We start from the raw sequence: 17,644 nt of genomic DNA on the forward strand, positions 1-17,644 counted from the left end.
ACCAACACAAGCGGAAGTCACCCTAACGTAAGGAAGAACAAAATTAAAGAGGTGGATAGAGAGGTCCTTACCAGAGTTCAGTCAGAGGCTGGAGGGTCAGGTGTGGGGACAGTGTGGTGAAGGGAGGGAATAAACGGAAGTAGACCTGTTTCTGAGTGTGTGTGCAGGCCCTAGGAAGCGCTCTTCATACATCATCTCATGTGATCCTACTCAGTAGACATCAAATCAACCAAGTTTGCCAATGAGAGAAGAAACCCAGGTAGGTTGGTATAGCAAATCGGTGAGTCCCGACTCAGGTTCAGGAAGTTAGGTCCTTTCTGATTTCACAGAACGTGAGGTAGAGAATTTCTTTCCGTGGCAAAAGGAGAGACCAGATGGCCTTTGGATTCCTTTCAATGCCAGCATTCTACATCTGTCTGCCCAGCGAGCAAATAGCAAACAGGCAGACCTGGTCACTGCTGTACCTGGCAGCTATCAGGATAAAAAGCCACACTTCTGATATCAGGCTAATTGATCTGTGAATTAGATCTTGGAAATAAACTGAACAGATGGATGAGCTACCCTCTGCCCACACTTTTCCTACTTTAACAATAAACACATATTGTGAATGAGGGTACATTATTCAACGTGTCTCTTTGGCTATAAATGGTAATTAAATATAACGACTTTAGGAATTTTTTTATTCAGGCAAAAATGGAAGCATGATTCAACCCCAATGATTTCTCTAAATTTTTATTAATTTTTTTACAGCTCGATCCTCTTGTGAAAAGGAAGGAATTTGAAGATGAACAAATCAATTACACTCTTTTTTTTTTAATAGCAATTAATCCTCATTACAGAGAACAACAAAAGATCTGTGGCACATTCTTTTTGGAAAGATCTTTTGCAAATTTTTCTTCTAAAAAAAAGAAAACAAACTATAATTCTCACAGATCACGTCTCTTTCAAAGGACTATACAAGGCAGCTAAATTTTATTCACAAAAGCCCTAAGTTGCAGTTCCATTGCAGAAGTAGATAAAATACATGGAGTCCCCTTTGCTTGTGTTGCACGTCTTCCCACTGAAAGCATCGCTGCCTCCCTACCCTCCGTACAAAACCACTGTGCAGTACAGCTGGCACACCGTTCCACAATAATGAAAGAAAAGTTCATATTATTTTAGAGATAGACCAGTGATCATTTATCAACTGGACAATTTATTCCTTTTTAAAACAATTTTAATGATACCAAGATTTGACTTTAAAGTTATAAGAAAGCAAAAAATATAATATAATATAATATAATATATAATGGTAATAAATAAAAAAAAAAGGCAACCCTGCTCAGGTATCATCCAAAACGTTATCACATTCAGAAAAAAAAAAATTTAAAACAAGATTTGGGACACACACATATAAACACATACATACACATACACACCAACACGAACAGTGTATACTTGTTATCTGAGGGCGATGTGCAGTAATTTTAACAATACATGTTGACGGCCTGAACAAAAGGCAAAGGTAATACTGCCTGTGTTGAGCATCGCTTAAACATCTACTTTTAAGCAAAGCAAGTTATCTTAGGTCAGCCACTGCCCGTCTGACCAGAGCAGCTTGGCCAGCCTCACTGTCAGTGGTCTTATTTCCTTGTCCTTCCAGGCCGGTCTAGTAATATCTAGGCTCACAGAGAGTTCTGTGTGTCCTTCCTGCCCTCTTGGGGACAGAAATACGGGCTCTTTTCTACCCATCACAGTACCTGTTGATATCTGGCACATAGTGGAACAGAATATAGTGTGAGTTTTCTCCAGAGCAATAGGAAATTGACAGCCACCTTAAGAAAGGTGGTAGATGGTGCTTGTCAATCCATCATAAATAAAATCTAAAGAACATGGCCAGTGGTCACAATTCATTCTCAATCACTGAGAAACCAACACAACTAGATTGCGTACGAGATTTACATCGTTGACGTACCACTCATGATGTTTGGAGGAAAATCCCCAAAACCATGCTAAGATGCCACTCCACCTCTGCAAACAAATGACAAAAGAAAAAAAAAAGGCACAGGTAAAACCTTACATCCATAAATTCTAAATAGGACCAAAAGCAGAAGAGGCCACCCACGGAAGAGGGGGGAGGGGAGAAAGGAGCAAGTCCGCCACAACCCTGACACGCCTCCACAGCCACAGTGCACAGCTTACTAGCCTACCTCCCAGTGAGCAAGTCCTGATATGTTTCCAAAAGAAGCCCAAAGACTCGTATACTGCCCATCAGTGGTAAAGAGTATTACAGATGAAGTGGCAAACTTTTTCAAAGATTTTTTTTGTAGTGTTTGGAAAAATAAATCCTTAAGAAAAAAGTAGAATAATCAATGATGGGAAGTTGGGAATAAAGCCTTATTTGACATATTTACCTCAAGATGCACAAATATACACCAAACTTCCTGAAGCAGAAGAGCAAAAGATGCAAAACCCACATAACATCTCATAAAGCCATGGCGAAAACAACAACAAACAGAATTATTCCAAAGTCAGGTTTGGTCAACCAAAGGCACAATAAATATATCTAATCCAACTGGCCTCCTATTCTGTGGCATTTCATATATCAGAGGGAAGAATCATAAGAAAAAAATAAGCTCTTGATCTTATTAATGTTAATATTTAAGGTACCAATGAAGGCAAGTTTTCAGTCAGAAGGGGATAGTTTTTTAGCTTTTACTGAGATCTGTCACTAAAGAATATATAACATGGGAGATAAGTGTGGTCCAATTTGTCTAAGAAAAAGAATAGCTAAACTTTTGGTCAAAATAGATCTATAAAATAAAGGTCCTTTTCTTCAAAGACATCAGATGCTTTTCTTATTCAATATTGTGATTAAATCAGATTATCAGGTATGTCATTCTGCCGCAGTTCTAGTCCTGGTAATCCACCTGCCAGACCCCGACTTCACCACAGCTGCATGTGGTCCACATTTTCACATCACTAACCCAGTGTAATTTAGTATATTTCAGCCAAGTGCTTTTCCTTGTTTAGCAGGACCCTTACTCTAGCTAAAACCTCAAGTTTAGTAATCATCGCCAGTAAGGGCAGAAACATTCACATTTTAAAAAGTACAAGTGTTCTTCCATTTCCTAATACAGACACAGAACACTGTAGTGCCAGAGGTGAGATATCACACTCAATTCTCACTCAAGCTGTTTTGTACTTGTCACTGGGAAGTGGGCACTATTACACATATTCAAAGGCTTAATTAAAAAAAAAATTTTAACTTATTTATTTTAGGGGGAGAGAGAGAGATAGAGATAGAGATAGAGATAGAGAGAGAGAGAGAGAGAGAGAGAGAAAAGGTGTGGAGGAATAGGAAGCATCAACTCCCATATGTGCCTTGACCAGGCAAGCCCAGGGTTTTGAATCAGCGACCTCAGTGTCCCAGGTCGACACTTGATCCAGCACGCCACCACAGGTCAGGCAAAAGCTGAATTTTATACCTAGTCCTTCCAATTATCTACTCAGTACAAATTTTGCTTTTCAGAATTTAAGCATGCAGAGAAAAAGTGCAAATGATTTAAAAGCCTTCTGATTTCTATATACAACTGTAACAGCCAAAAAATCTAATGAACATGGATTCATCAAGCACTAGCTTTTACATACTCTATTTAAAAGTAGGCACAATGAATTCTTTTTTAGGAACAATGCAGGTTGCAGTAAGAATCAGGAATAGTCCATGATCAAAACAGTACAAACTGATCTCTGCAAAACTATTAATTTTTAAAGGGATAAGTAAAAGTTTAATGTAAAGGTCTGGAAAAAAATCCCACAAAGAATAAGGCCACTGAAAAAGCATCACTTCTTTGGCACTGGCTGAGAAATCAAGCTGCAAATGTCCCCAGCCAGGGGAGCACTGCGCCTTGCCGACAAGACACTCCCTCCAGCACATCTGCACAGATCTGAACCTGTCCCAGAGAACGCATCCTTCCCGCCTGACAGGTGGCTCCTACTGGGCAGTGCTAGGGGGATGGGCAGGATTGGCCGAGGGACTAAAGGGGTGGGAAAAAGATGTTAAATAATTACCTATAAGCCTGGTTCTGGTATCTCCTACATATAAGAGAAGGACACACAATGTCACAAGCATTCAACCAACCAGGCAATTACTGTTCATTTAACAGGTTGCTTTTTAAACAAATAATTTAAAAAGGACCGTGGCTTTGCTTTAGAACATCAAGACCACACATGAAGTTCTTATGCTCAGATATTACTACTGCTGTTAAAGCTCTGGCTATAACCTAAATGTAAGGTAGCAGATCTCTGCCTTAGCTAGTGATGGCAAAAGAACAGGCTGGATACGACAGTGAAGGAACACCACTCACCCCGAGAAAAATAAGCATCACTCCCATCCACACATCCCTTCATTTATTTGCCATATTACCAAGAAAGTTCTTACATTCCTCATTAGGAGGACCTTAGACTTCAATATAAATAAAGATGGTCTTCTCTCCCTTCTTCACTAATGAATAAATAAGAAAATGTCAAACATGCATGGTAGGAAACAACATCTGGAGGGGCAGAGTGGGGTGAAGGGAGAAAAAGAAACCCATTGCAGAGATAACACTCCTCAATTTTAATGTGTGCAAATTCTACTTGTAAAAGGAATAAAAAGAATGGGCTTTTAAAAACAGTGACCTCAAAATGATTCTTGCAATAACCTTCAGTGTCAATGAAAATCTGTGCTTATGGGTATGAGGGAATTCTGATGTGTTCTTTCATTTGAGGTCATTCAAAAATGAACTTGGTTTAATGTGTATAACATGGCAAAAACAATTTATAAGGCCACAGTTCCTCTTCGATTTATCCAATCGGGTTGACTGAGAACACTCGAGTGAAGGCATGTGGTGATAAATTTTTTAAGTCTGATTAACCACCCCAAATCTCCACAGCCTTTCAAGGAGTTAATTTCCCCCCAGAAAATGAAGGGCTCTGAAAATCTAGTTTTGCTATAAATATAAAATAATTTGTAGCAGAAAAATATAGCCTCTCTAAGTAAATTTCATTTGTCTTTGTTCACTGACAAAACTCTGTATTGATTAGACAACAGGTATTACCACATAACTGTAGACCACAGATCAGCACCTCAAACTCCAGCTCTACCTATGCAATAATTAAAGAGCCCTTGAGCCAGCTGGTCACATATAAATGTTGGTTCCCTTCTTCCTCAAGGTAGAAAATTCAGATCCAGTCCTTGTTGACCGCCTTTTGCTGAAGCAGGGGTGGGGATGACAGCCTCGCGTCCTCTGGTGGCTCCTGTGTGTGCCATCAGAGCTCCTCCTGATGCTCCGGCTCCGCCCACTCCACAGCCAGGAAGACGTCGGAGCTGGAGCTGGGGGAGCCTGTGGCACTCCCGGCAGGGGGCGGGCTTGCCTTCAATCCTATCAACAATGACAATACTTGGTATTATCAAAGCCACTGTTTGCTGGCAGAGAATAGGGTACGGTGGAATCCTTCACAATTTATGTTTTATAGATGATGGTTAGAATTTACTAAACAAATATTTCCCCCAAAACACTAAAGAAAAATAAGTCATCCACAAAACCCTACACCAAAATTCACTGTTAAAAATATTTCCTTCTGGGAATGAACATGGTACTGAGATGACATAAATTTGCTTTTAGAGTTGAAACTGCTTCTTATTTCATTTGCAACTTGCATCCAGCTGGTTAAAAAAAGTACGGAAATGTTTCCTGACCATCCGCAGACCCCGGCTGCCTCACGCTGTCCTTCAGTGAGGAAGGCGCCGTCTCCGAAGCCAGCCTGCTTATTTCTACTCTGCACACCCATCGGGCCCAACCAATGTCCGAGCAGTTCTTGAAAGTTTAAGTGGACAAGTGTCCTGGCCATCTCCTGGTGCTTCTCTTCTCAAGTGTTGGTGTCCTGATGAGACAAATATCTGGACTGTTTTTGAGGCTTCCAATGTGCAAAATAGTTCCCAAGGCATCCAGTCCCCTTGAGCCTCCACTAAGGTGTTTTGGTTCCTTGTTTCAGCCCCTGGAGACCCCGTCTTGCGTAGTGCACCAGGTCTGCCAAGCTGCTGTTGAGGGCCAGTGTGCACACACTGGTGCTGAGCTGAGCAAAAAACTCTGCAAACAAAGCAAAACCAAACACCAAGTAAACACACTTGCAAACAGAAACAAAAATGGCAACATAAACTCTTTTTTTTGGTTGGTTCCAGAAATGATCCCCCAAATAGTTTGTACTTCATCTATCACAGCAAATCACAATCTATGTAACCACCTGCCCATTTGCCACACACACACACCCCAACCCCCAGCCGGGAAGGGCAGGAGCTGGGCTTTATTTTATTTTATTTATTTATTTTTCCAAAGTTGGAAACGGGGAGGCAGTCAGACAGACTCCCACATGCGCCCAACCAGGATGTGCTCTGCCCATCTGGGGCGTCGCTCTGTTGCGTCGCTCTGTTGCGACCAGAGCCATTCTAGCGCCTGAGGCAGAGGCCATGGAGCCATCCTCAGCGCCCGGGCCAACTTTGCTTCAATGGAGCCTTGGCTGTGGGAGGGGAAGAGAGAGACAGAGAAGAAGGAGAGGGGGAAGGGTGGAGAAGCAGATGGGCGCTTCTCCTGTGTGCCCTGGCTGGGAATTGAACCCGGGACTCATGAATGCCAGGCCGATGCTCTACCACTGAGCCAACCGGCCAGGGCCTATTTTATTTTTTTTACAGGGACAGATTGAGAGTCAGAGAGAGGGACAGACAGGGATAGACAGACAGGAATGGAGAGAGATGAGAAGCATCAATCATCAGTTTTTTGTTGCAAGACCTTAGTTGTTCACTGATTGCTTTCTCATATGTGCCTTGACTGCAGGCCTTCAGCAGACCGAGTAACTCCTTGCTCGAGCCAGTGACCTTGGGTCCAAGCTGGTGAGCCTTGCTCAAACCAGATGAGCCCGCGCTCAAGCTGGTGACCTCAGGGTCCCGAACCTGGGTCCTCCGCATCCCAGTCCAACACTATCCACTGCGCCACCGCCTGGTCAGGCGAGCTGGGCTTTATTTTAGAGTTGAAGTCATTACACTCAGCACGGTGGCTGGCCCTGGAGAATATCCAGTTTCTACTTTTGGATCAATGGCTGCAGGAAAGGGAAAAAAACCCAACATGTTTAAAAAGCATCATTACTTTGCCAAGAAATTAAGTTCTAAGAGGCTGTGAGGAAATTAAGTGGCCACAGCCAGGAAAAACTAGGAAACAGCATGACTCTGGCACTCACAGATAAGCACTGACAGTGGCCACCAGCACTGAGCCCAGCAGCTCTCCCTTCTCCTAAAGCCCGACTGCTCCGGGCCTCCGTCTCACACAAGCTTCAAGGATGTTTACGTATGTACGCCACACTGCTCGTTGCTAACCATCTTTCTTAATATGTACTGAAAACAAACTTTCAACTATGCTACTTCATATCTCCAACATGCTGGCCCTGGGGACAGTCAGTAACTTTCCTTCTTCATTTGCCCTGCCTTCTTCTTCTTCTTTTTTTTTTCCTTTTTGAGAGATTGGAGAAGGAAAGACAGGGACAGACAGACAGACAGGAAGGGAGAGAGATGAGAAGCATCAACTCATAGTTGTGGTACTTTAGTTGTTCATTGATTGCTTCTAATACATGCCTTGACTGAAGGGCTTAGCTGAGCCAGTGACCCTTTGCTCAAGCCAATGACCTTGGGCTTCAAGCTAGCAACCCTGGGGTCATGTCTATGATCCCATGCTCCAGTTGGAGACCTGGGGGTTTCAAACCTGGGTCCTCTGTGTCCCAGATCGACACTCTATCCACGGAGCCACCGCCTGGTCAGGCTGCCCTGTCCTGCTCCCATTTCAGTTTAGACTGCAATGATGATGCAGAACTTCTGAAATGGCAAGGTGCTAAAGCCACTTCTAGTCAATTTTGTTAAGATCTAGCCACAGAAATTCAGCCCCATGTCACAGAGCTCAAGAAAGAATTGCAACTAGGTTATAGGGTGGAATGGAGAAATGTGAGAAGAGTAAATAGGCACACATTTCCTGTTCTTCAAAAAAAACCTGAACACAAAATAGCAACAGCACCACCCCCTTGCACTCCTCCTGCCCCAGTAATCCCACCACAGAGCCGTTACCTTTGTTCCTCCTGATAAGAACCTCAGCCTGCTCCCAAAGGTCGAAGGCGGCGAGGATGTGGGAAGTAATGGTGATGTAGGAAGATGTCATGTTTTGGATGCTGGCAGGCATCCTGCTGCTCCCCGCACTGCCAGCACTTGACTGGGACCCCCCAGTGCTGGCAGAGGAAGGCATTGGAGAGAGGGGGGATGGTGTGCCTGTGCTTCTGGAAGGTGAAAAATCAGAGAGACCTGTTAATCTCCTAAACCCCCAAACCACAGATTTACTGTCTCTGGAACTTTAGGCCAAGTCACAAAGTTTCAGTGTGTACTAGCCAAAATGACATTCACTTTTATAAGGTCAAAGAGACACCCTTTACCTTCAGTATTTTGAAAATTCATTTTATAAAATACAATGGGATGGGACCCATCAAATGGATGGAGATCAGGTGTCCTTCACCAGACCTAGAATGAGGTGGGCAAGTCGGCACTCCAAACCTGCTTCTCACGCAGCTCACAACTGTCTGCTCCCGGGGCCTGGAGTCCCTTCCCTCCCCAATTCCACTCCAGCTTCTCCTTTTAAGACAACACCGCCCTATAAGCACTGTTACATATTCATTCTCCCATCCACTCACTAAACGCGACTAAGCACCGGCATCTGGCACTCTCCCAGACACTGGAGACGCACCAGGGCTTCCGTCTATTATCCACTGCATTTCTCATATTCCACACTGTTGTTCTATTTCCTCGTTGTTCTGGGTCATAAGCACCTTGAAGGCAGGGACCATTTCTTATTAATCTTGGCATTTCTAGCACTTAGCAGAGTAGGGGCTAAGAGAAGGCCCTTGGCAAATATCTGCTGAATCAGTGACAAAATGACTGTAGCTCAGTCAACGAGGCGGAGATGGACAAGGAAGTATCACGTGTCAGGATTCACAGCCTTCTCTTTACTCTCCCCACTTGACTACCTACCTGCACATGCAAGTGAACAAGTAACCGACCTTGATGAGGGCCAAGTGAGAAACACGTGAAATCACCTAGCCCCCTGGTTGGCAAACTGCAGCTCATGTGGCTCTTTGGCCCCTTGAGTGTGGCTCTTCCACAAAATACCATGTGTGGGCACTACCTTGATAAGGAATGTACCTACCTATACAGTTTAAGTTTAAAAATTTTGGCTCTCAAAAGAAATTTCAATCGTTGTACTGTTGATATTCAGCTCTGTTGACTAATGAGTGTGCTGACCCCTGACCTAGTCCTAGACCTAATGGACATGAACTGGAGAGCTCAATCAGCAGCAGTAACCTTTGGCTACACCTGCCTTTGGGCTGCGTGCATCCTAAGTGTCCCCAGAAGCCTGCACATGTTGAAGGACTGGTGTGGGAGCTCCATGGGGGCCGTGAGTGTTGTTTGCTCTGCTTACTGCTGCATCCCCTCCCTGTACCTAAAACATAGTTTGGTGCAAAGAAGGTGCGCACTGACTGGAAATGGTAAAAGGAGTTTGCTAAAATAACGTGACTGGCAATTTGCAGAAGTAGGAAGTTACTTCTCAATCAGAACTTTTTTTTAAAGAAAGGCCACTTGGGAATCTCTTCCTTTGAATGTACTAGAAATGGGGCAATCTTCTAGGTGATATTCTTAAAATAGCAAAACCTATCAGTACTGGGAACTTTCAGGAGTACAACCAAATTTAAAAGATACTAGGCAAGTACCATAGGGAAGAAAATTCTATCTTTACTTGCACAAGGGTTGTTTTTCAACATCTTATGGCATAATTTCAGTTCAAAAAGTGGGGGGAAATTTTAACTAGAGATGATCATATTTATTCTTAATATCACTGCTGTGGCTATTATGTTGAAAAAGACAGAGGATATCTGTTTCTAGAAAGTTCGTGCTTACTGAAACTCCAAGCTGTTAAGTATAGCGCGAGAAGGGACTCTGACTCTAGTTCGCCTGGCTTTGCCTCTAGTTGTTTAGTAGTGTTAGGCATCTCTAAAGATTCTCAAAGTTTTGACTATAGTTTTTGCAATTATCTTTTTATGTTTCCCAATCAGCAAATGCCTTGATTTAAATTATTCCTCAAAAAGTAGAAATATGCCAATAATTACATTTACAGGCAAATCAGCACATGGATGTTCACAATTTTTGAAAAGCCAAAGTCACATGAACACACAAATGGTTGCAAAAGGAAGATGCAGATAATGACCCAATATTGAAAATTATTTGAATTTTACTTATCATTACCTTATAATGCATGGAGAAGGTGCCTGGGTAACTTTCGAAGAACTCTCGAAGTGTTCATTAAGAGTACGAGAATACTTTATTGCTCTATCTTTTTTACAACGGAACATTGCCATGTTCAAAATGGACTGGCAACGCATGCTGTGAACATAAAAAGAAGCTGAGTGTCACTACTACAGAAAGATGGCAGAACACACTGGTTTCCTCATCTACACGAAGAAGAGTATCTTAAGAATCTTACTGCACTGTTCACTGTCATCAGAACTAAATTTTGGCAGAAAACACAAATGTACAAGGATAGAATTTAAGTCACTAGACCAAAGCATTTGAGTCATCAGTATAATGGCAGTAGGTGCCATTTCATCATAATTAACTCGCAGTGGGATTAACCCCTTGACCTTAATCTCTTACTGATCACCTTTCACTTTCAAAATTGCTTAGCAATTTTCATGCTAAGCAAACAAATTTCAAAATATTTTAGTAACATCAAAAGATACAAAAGCCAATGTGATACTACTTGGACAAAGAAAAAAGTACTCACCATAAAACAGCTAATATTTTCTCTTGTGTTGGTGCTGTGGGGTCTGAGAAGGATTTTAATGACATTATCAATCTATAGGAAAATATAAAAACAGATCAGGTTAAACAAAAGCAGTTGGAAAATCCCTGACACAAAGATATCTTAGTATGTTTGTCTCAGTTTTCTACTGATTTTTCCTGAAGATGTGAAGATGAGAGCAATGCAGGGAAAAAATGAAGCTTTAGGGCAACAATTCAGGCCATTCAGAAAACTAGGTGAGGACACACGTCTCTTTTCTGGCCTGTCCACCTGCTTAAACCCAAGTAGACTTGTGTCCTGACTGAGTCCCTTGTTGAAGTGCAGATAATAAAGACAGGAGCTTAAATTGAGATGAGAGGGCACCTGATTAGAAAGCCAAACTGGAAAACCAACCTCTGTCCGAAAGGGCTGGCATTTAGAGTGCACCTGGCAAATGATGCAGTTGGAACCAGCTTTTCTGTTCTAGTATTCACCCAGAATATAATTTTAGTTCAGGATAAAAAAAAAAAATCCTGGATCGGTAACTTTTTTAAGGCTCCCCTTTATGAAGCTGCCTTTATACTAAGGTTCAAATGGGTCCCAGCAACAAAGGTGAGGAAAGAGAAGTACTCAGAGGACGGCAAAATGACTTGGCCCTTACTTAATGAGGTCTTCGGTTTCAGAGTACACCGAGTAAGCTGACTTGGACGCCGGGCTTTCAGACTCCATGGCAATCCCACACTCAATGAAGGACAGGGCGGCTTCCAAGTACTTAAAAGCCTTCCCTACCTTGTCCGTCTGTGAAAGAACATGGACATTGTTAGGCCTAAGACAGACTTTTATTTAGTTTCTCACCCACATTCTTCACTGTAACTTCCCGCTAGTGCCATTGTTTAATTATGGCTACAGATTGAGGACAAACCAACTCAAAATGATTAACAAATCCTATCAGCTCTGACCTACTGAAAACGTTCTTTTAGCACAAATTCCAAAGGAAAAGAAGACAATTTTATATTAGGACAATACTTTCAAAACCTTAAAGCACATATTCAACCTAAAGCATTGAGTACATAGCCCCTGTTATTAGAGTTACGGATTAGTCATTATATCATTTTCCTGAGAAATGGATTATTCTGCACATCTAGAATAATGCAGACACAAATTTCTTTGTATGTGTTGAAGTTTAGCTGACCATAAGCAGAAAACGTTATAGTTTATAAACACCTTAGATATTATGTCAACAATAATTGTTTTACGTATTAGAACCCAACATATTGTCTAATCGTCCCTGGAAGCTGAGGTTAAATGTACAAAATTATCCCCTCTTGAGCCAACAGGGATAAAATCCAGGGATCTCTTAAAGGAAATAAAGAAATATAAATGAAATCAGAATACACATTTTATCATGTAACACTCTTCTCACTTAGTGGAACACAGCCAACTCAACTGAGACAGCAGTGAGTGCCACTTCTTCTCAACCCATGTACCACATGTTTTAAGAGCAACTGAGAAACACATATGCAAGTTTGTACTTTTTGCTGATGCTTTCAATTTGATAATGTTCAAAAGAAAGAATGAAATCAGTCAAGATGAAAGTGGAAATAAAAGGATGGTGACATACCAGCAAAGAAAGATGGTAATTTTAATTTTTTTAAATGACTCCAAAACATTTTTTTCCTAGAGAACTTACGCTCAGAAAAACAGTAATGAAGACAAATCAAATTAGCATGGCCCAATTACTCAGTAGTGCAAGGCCTATAGGTTTGCACTGTTGGGAACTTAACTCTTTCAGTTTCCCACCTGACCTGCGGTGGCGTAGTGAGGGTGTCGACCTGGAACGCTGAAGTTGCTGGTTCTAGGCCCTGGGCTTGCTCTACTAAGGCACATGTGAGCAACTCAGAGTTGCTTCTCACTCCTCTCCCCTGACCTTTCTCCCTCTCTCCTTTCTCTAAAAATCAGGAAATAAATCTTTAAAAAAGAAAAAACTGAAAAAGAAAAAAAATTTAAGTTTTCCAATACCATATTTTTCATGGAAGTTTCCAAAATTTAAATTGGCCTTAGATATAAACAAAAGAAATGACAATAAAGCAACCTATCAATATCCACCTCCTTAAGAATTTTGTAAGGCTAATAATGCACATAAACCTGTGATCAACTGCATGTGTCTCCAGACAGTGTTAAAGGAGGGAGTTCTTATTTCTCTGCTCATCAGTGCAGATAACGCAGAAGTGCAAGAGGCTCCCCTGCACTCAGCTGTGCACGTAACCGTTAGGAACGTGAGACGGAGGTCTCTGCAACACTACAATTAAACGGGAGTATTACAAAGGAGCTGACCATCCAGGTTTTTGTCCAAACTGGCATACTTTGAGACTAAAATATTATTACAATGGGATGCAATAGGCACAGACTAGGACTGTCCTGGGCACACTGAGACATATGGTCAGCTTAGGTAGGAAAAAGATTTGCAAATGTAGAGATTAAAAGCAAAAGAAAAACAAAATTCTCTGGAGAATACTTCCTTGTTGAATAATGAAGGAATCCAATGCTTAAGAGTGTCCAGTGTTGGCCTGACCTGTGGTGGCGCAGTGGATAAAGCGTCGACCTGGAAATGCTGAGGTCGCCGGTTCGAAACCCTGGGCTTGCCTGGTCAAGGCACATATGGGAGTTGATGCTTCCAGCTCCTCCCCCCCTTCTCTCTCTCTGTCTCTCCTCTCTCTCTCTGTCTCTCCCTCTCCTCTCTAAAATGAATAATAAAAAAAAAAGTGTCCAGTGTCAAGACAAGTTTTAGATAACTGGCTGACAAAGTACTATTTACTCTTTTTCAAAACCCAGAGGCCGCCCCAGTCCTAGCAGCAGCTGCGGCCTGCTGGAAGACTGCACACACCACTGCTTGGCGGCCTCCGGTCCCTGACTCTGCCTCAGGCTATGCTCGCTCAGGGCCCCCGGACACCTAGGACAGGGGCTTTTCCTGAACAGCCTTACAGCATCCAGCATGGCAAGGACTCCTACACTTGTCCCAACAAATGGGGACTTGATAGAAGAGTCTCAGTCCAGCGCCGCCGAGCCTGCTGAGAACAGACTGGGGCTGTGTGCGCCAGGCCACGGCCTTGGTTCGGGTCCCTGTGGTTCTCTAGAGTGCAGGGCGAGGTCCGCAGGCGGGAGAGTCAAGGCAGCCCAACTCTTCTCCTCCGGTACAAAATTCAACTTACCATATGTGTCAGGGTTTAGGGTCAGGGAATACATGAAGTTTAAATGTTCAAATATTGACAAAGGGCAAATATTATCTAATTATAGTACAGCAGAGTTAAGAACAAAACCACCACCTTCCAGAAAGTCCAACAGCCACCAGGTAGAGTTCACTTTTTTAAAGCATGTAGCAATCACTGGCTACATCTTAAAACTCTAATTGCACTGGTCTATTGTTCCCTCAGGTCAGTCTCTCAAGGACTTTAAGATAGTTCTGGAATGCAAATAGGCTGCCTCCCTTTCAAAATATTTCAGGGTGGACACAAATAGATCGACTTCCAATAACAGGACTCATTTTTCATATCCAGAGAGCTGCTTCAGTGGGGCAAGGAAGCACACATTAAATAGAACACTACCAGGAAGACCAGCTTTCACTCCCTTAGCACAGAAAACTTGTGCTAGGTACTGTGTGTATTTGCCCATGATCAATTAATGGAGTCAAAGAAAACAACTTTATTAATATCCCTTCACTCATCAAGATCCTTCCGATTCTGCTTCCGTTGTGGCCAACGTCAGCCCCCACACCTGCCCCACTCTTCAGTAGTATGGAACACCACAGAATGACACTACAGATACTTCCTCAGAAAACATTCCACCAAAAGGGACAAAGAACCAGGACTGACCATTAGTTCTGCTTTTTGCTTCAACTTTTTCGCCTCCTTCATGTGAAGATCTGCTTGTCTGAAAGAGAAGAGAAGGTCAGGGGTGGGTCATATGAACTTAATTTACTAGACTAGATAGAGCAAGGTGACAGAGGAGACTGAGAGGGTGAAAAGGGGTGGGGAGATGGAGGGCAAGAGGAGGGAGGAAGCAAAGGGAAGGGATGGGGGAGGGGTGAAGAGACGGGCAGATTAAGGGCAAGAAGCATCAAGAACCTTACTTGTCAAACTTCACTTGAGGCTTCCCTGGTTTCGAGTTACCGTTTGGCAAAGAAGGCACTGGAAAAGGGTTTGCGGCATCTCCAGAAGATACCTTTCAAAAAATCAGTACATAGATCTTACTAGAACATTCAAGATCACTGACCTAAATACACCAGCTCCTTAAATTAGCCCAAAATAGATTAAAAAGAATAAAAGAAAGAAAAGAAATACAACACTGCGCAATGTGGTCTGGTCAGGCACTTTCCCAGTCAGATCGAACTGAAGCTGTAGGTTCTGGTTGTATCGGGGATTCAAAAAGAGGACAAAACTGTCTGTCCATGAAAACAGATAATCAGCAAAGCCAAATGTAACCTTTTCTTCTTTAAATCAATATACATCCTCATCACCTCATACACATACGCCCAGATTAACAGGAAGAACTTGTATTTGAGGAAAGTGAATAATTTTTTCCCATTGTAATCAATAACTAAAGCATCTGAGATCAAATATTCAAACCAAGAATAAAACACCTATTCTGATATTTCCCTTCTGAATCACTTTAAGAATAAACTGACACCTAAATGTTCATATACTATTAACTACCTTTTACTATCCCTCTGAAAAGTAGACTCTAAAAACAAACCACTCAATATTGCCTACTTAAAGTGATGAATAGCTCTGAAGTACCATCACTAGGAATTTATCCTATTGGGAATTTAAAGTAAAGATATACCAAAATGTCCCCTTTACACAACTGTGCCTTCCCCTACTTACTTTGTGTTCTGTGGAGCTTCCAGAGACCTTCCCCTCTGTCTTTCTGTGCTTGGGGGTGGAAGAGTCCTTATGGCTGCCCTTGGTAGTACTGGCACTTTTGGGAGGGTGCTGGCCACAGGAGTGCGCCTCCCGCCTTGGCCTCTTTTGTGCAGGTTTGGCTGGTTTCTGGGAGGACGAGGACAAGGAGGACACAGGTGTGGGGGGAAGCATTTCCTTCTTTGAGGGCTCAGAGGAGGGCCTGGGTGTTCTGGAATGAAACATCATACAAAGTTAAGGTAGAACATAAACCACACAATGGTTGCTAACAAAATACTACGCTGTCACAAAGCGTGAAATCCATTTTTGCACAAAGGCCAGACTTCACAAAAATTGGGACTTTCTGATGCCTTTGAAAAATCTAGTCCTATCGATGAGTAATAACTGAAGTTCTATGATTTGTCTCTAAGCTTGGAGAGTCTGCCAGTGGTCCTAACTTTCCCTAACCAAGCCAGCCCACGTTAGCTACTCCCCACCCTGCCCCTCCCTCTGACAAGCAGGCAAGCCCAGGTGCCACCTTCATATCTGACGCCTCCTCTCTCTCTCTCTCTCTCTCTCTCTCTCTCTCTCTCTCCCTTATCCCTCCTGTATGGGGATATTATGCACCTGTTTTGCCACGTCATTTTTTGAAGCAATTTCTTGAACAAATCAGAGAATACTAGTTACTTTCTGTGACTTCAGACAGGTCATTTTCTCTCTGTGCCTTGGTTTCCTATTCTGCAAAGGAAGGACAATAATAGCACCTTTCTTTTTTTGTGTAAAAATTCCTTTGGAAGGAAACTAATTCCAGGTTTTTTAGGAAACTTTCCACTGTTAAAAGCTTTTGATGAATCCAAGTTTGCTGCCAAATGAACTGTTAATTTCTATAAAGTCCTCATGGAGAAAAGTAAAATTAAACAACACATCATCAAAATGAGCCAGAATGAATTTATTAACCCACTCATAGTATCGCAGAGAAGAACGTTTCTGCCATGTCAAGACCCGCACTGACTGCATCACCACCCTAGGTTGTTCCTAATCTCTGTACTCACTTTGTTTTAGAAGAGTCTTTGTAGGAGGATGCAGATGATGACTGGCATTTAGTCTCTTTCTCCAGTCTGACTTTCTTGCTATCATGGTCTCTTTCTGCTTCACCCTGTGATTATAGTATAATGAAGTAAATAGTTACAAAAGTAACTGTATAGGCAAAATAGAAAAAATATAAAGAAAGACAATGGGAATAATTAAGACTTCTGGAGACATTTATCTGTATACACACAGCATCCTCCTAAGTACCTACACTGTGTGTGTGTGTGTGTGTGTGTGTGTGTGTGTGCATGCGCGCGCGTGCGCGTTCAGGAGTAAGGGCAGCAGGCAATCTAGATTTGATGTGATTTCTGTAGAGACCAAGTTTTGCATGAGGAAGAACTACTCTTCATACCTAGGAAGGAGAGGGTGTCTTAAGTAGCTGGCAATAAGTAGCTGACTTCAACATGTCTTTAGTGTTTTCCTAAGTATAAAAGAATCAGTAAAACGTGTATTCACACCAAGTACCAGCAGATAATTCTTTTTAGTGAAAGACGGAGAGAGATAGAGAGGGAGGGATAGACAGACAGGAGAGATAAAAAGCACCAATTCTTTGTTGCAGCAACTTAGTTGTTCATTGACCTCTTCTTCCTCATATGTGCTTTGATGGGGATGGGGGGCCTCCAGCTGAGCCAGTGACCCCACGCTCAAGCTGGTAAACCTGTGATCAAGCAGGTGATCTCTGGATTTTGAACCTGGGTCCTCAGCATCTCAGGCCAATGTTCGATTCACTGTGCCACCACCTGGTCAGACCAGCAGATGACTTTCTGAATAAGGTTCTCC

General features: G+C 42.5%; 1 protein-coding gene across 4 annotated transcripts in view; it reads right to left on the minus strand.

The window, feature by feature from the left end:
• Positions 1-881: 881 nt before the first annotated feature.
• Positions 882-17,644, minus strand: part of AFF1 (ALF transcription elongation factor 1) — a 208,351-nt gene continuing 191,588 nt past the window's right edge. For all 4 annotated transcript variants that reach the window (XM_066279736.1, XM_066279735.1, XM_066279737.1 and 1 more), the window contains 9 exons: positions 16,828-16,931; positions 15,761-16,007; positions 15,007-15,098; positions 14,750-14,807; positions 11,542-11,678; positions 10,884-10,955; positions 10,346-10,483; positions 8,126-8,331; positions 882-6,110 (listed from right to left, as the gene is read on the minus strand). In XM_066279736.1, the coding sequence (XP_066135833.1) occupies positions 5,989-6,110; positions 8,126-8,331; positions 10,346-10,483; positions 10,884-10,955; positions 11,542-11,678; positions 14,750-14,807; positions 15,007-15,098; positions 15,761-16,007; positions 16,828-16,931 (1,176 nt within the window). In that variant the 3' untranslated portion in view covers positions 882-5,988. The remainder of the gene's footprint in view (positions 6,111-8,125; positions 8,332-10,345; positions 10,484-10,883; positions 10,956-11,541; positions 11,679-14,749; positions 14,808-15,006; positions 15,099-15,760; positions 16,008-16,827; positions 16,932-17,644) is intronic.

This window comes from Saccopteryx bilineata, chromosome 5 (assembly GCF_036850765.1).
Source record: "Saccopteryx bilineata isolate mSacBil1 chromosome 5, mSacBil1_pri_phased_curated, whole genome shotgun sequence".
Lineage (NCBI taxonomy): Eukaryota > Metazoa > Chordata > Mammalia > Chiroptera > Emballonuridae > Saccopteryx > Saccopteryx bilineata.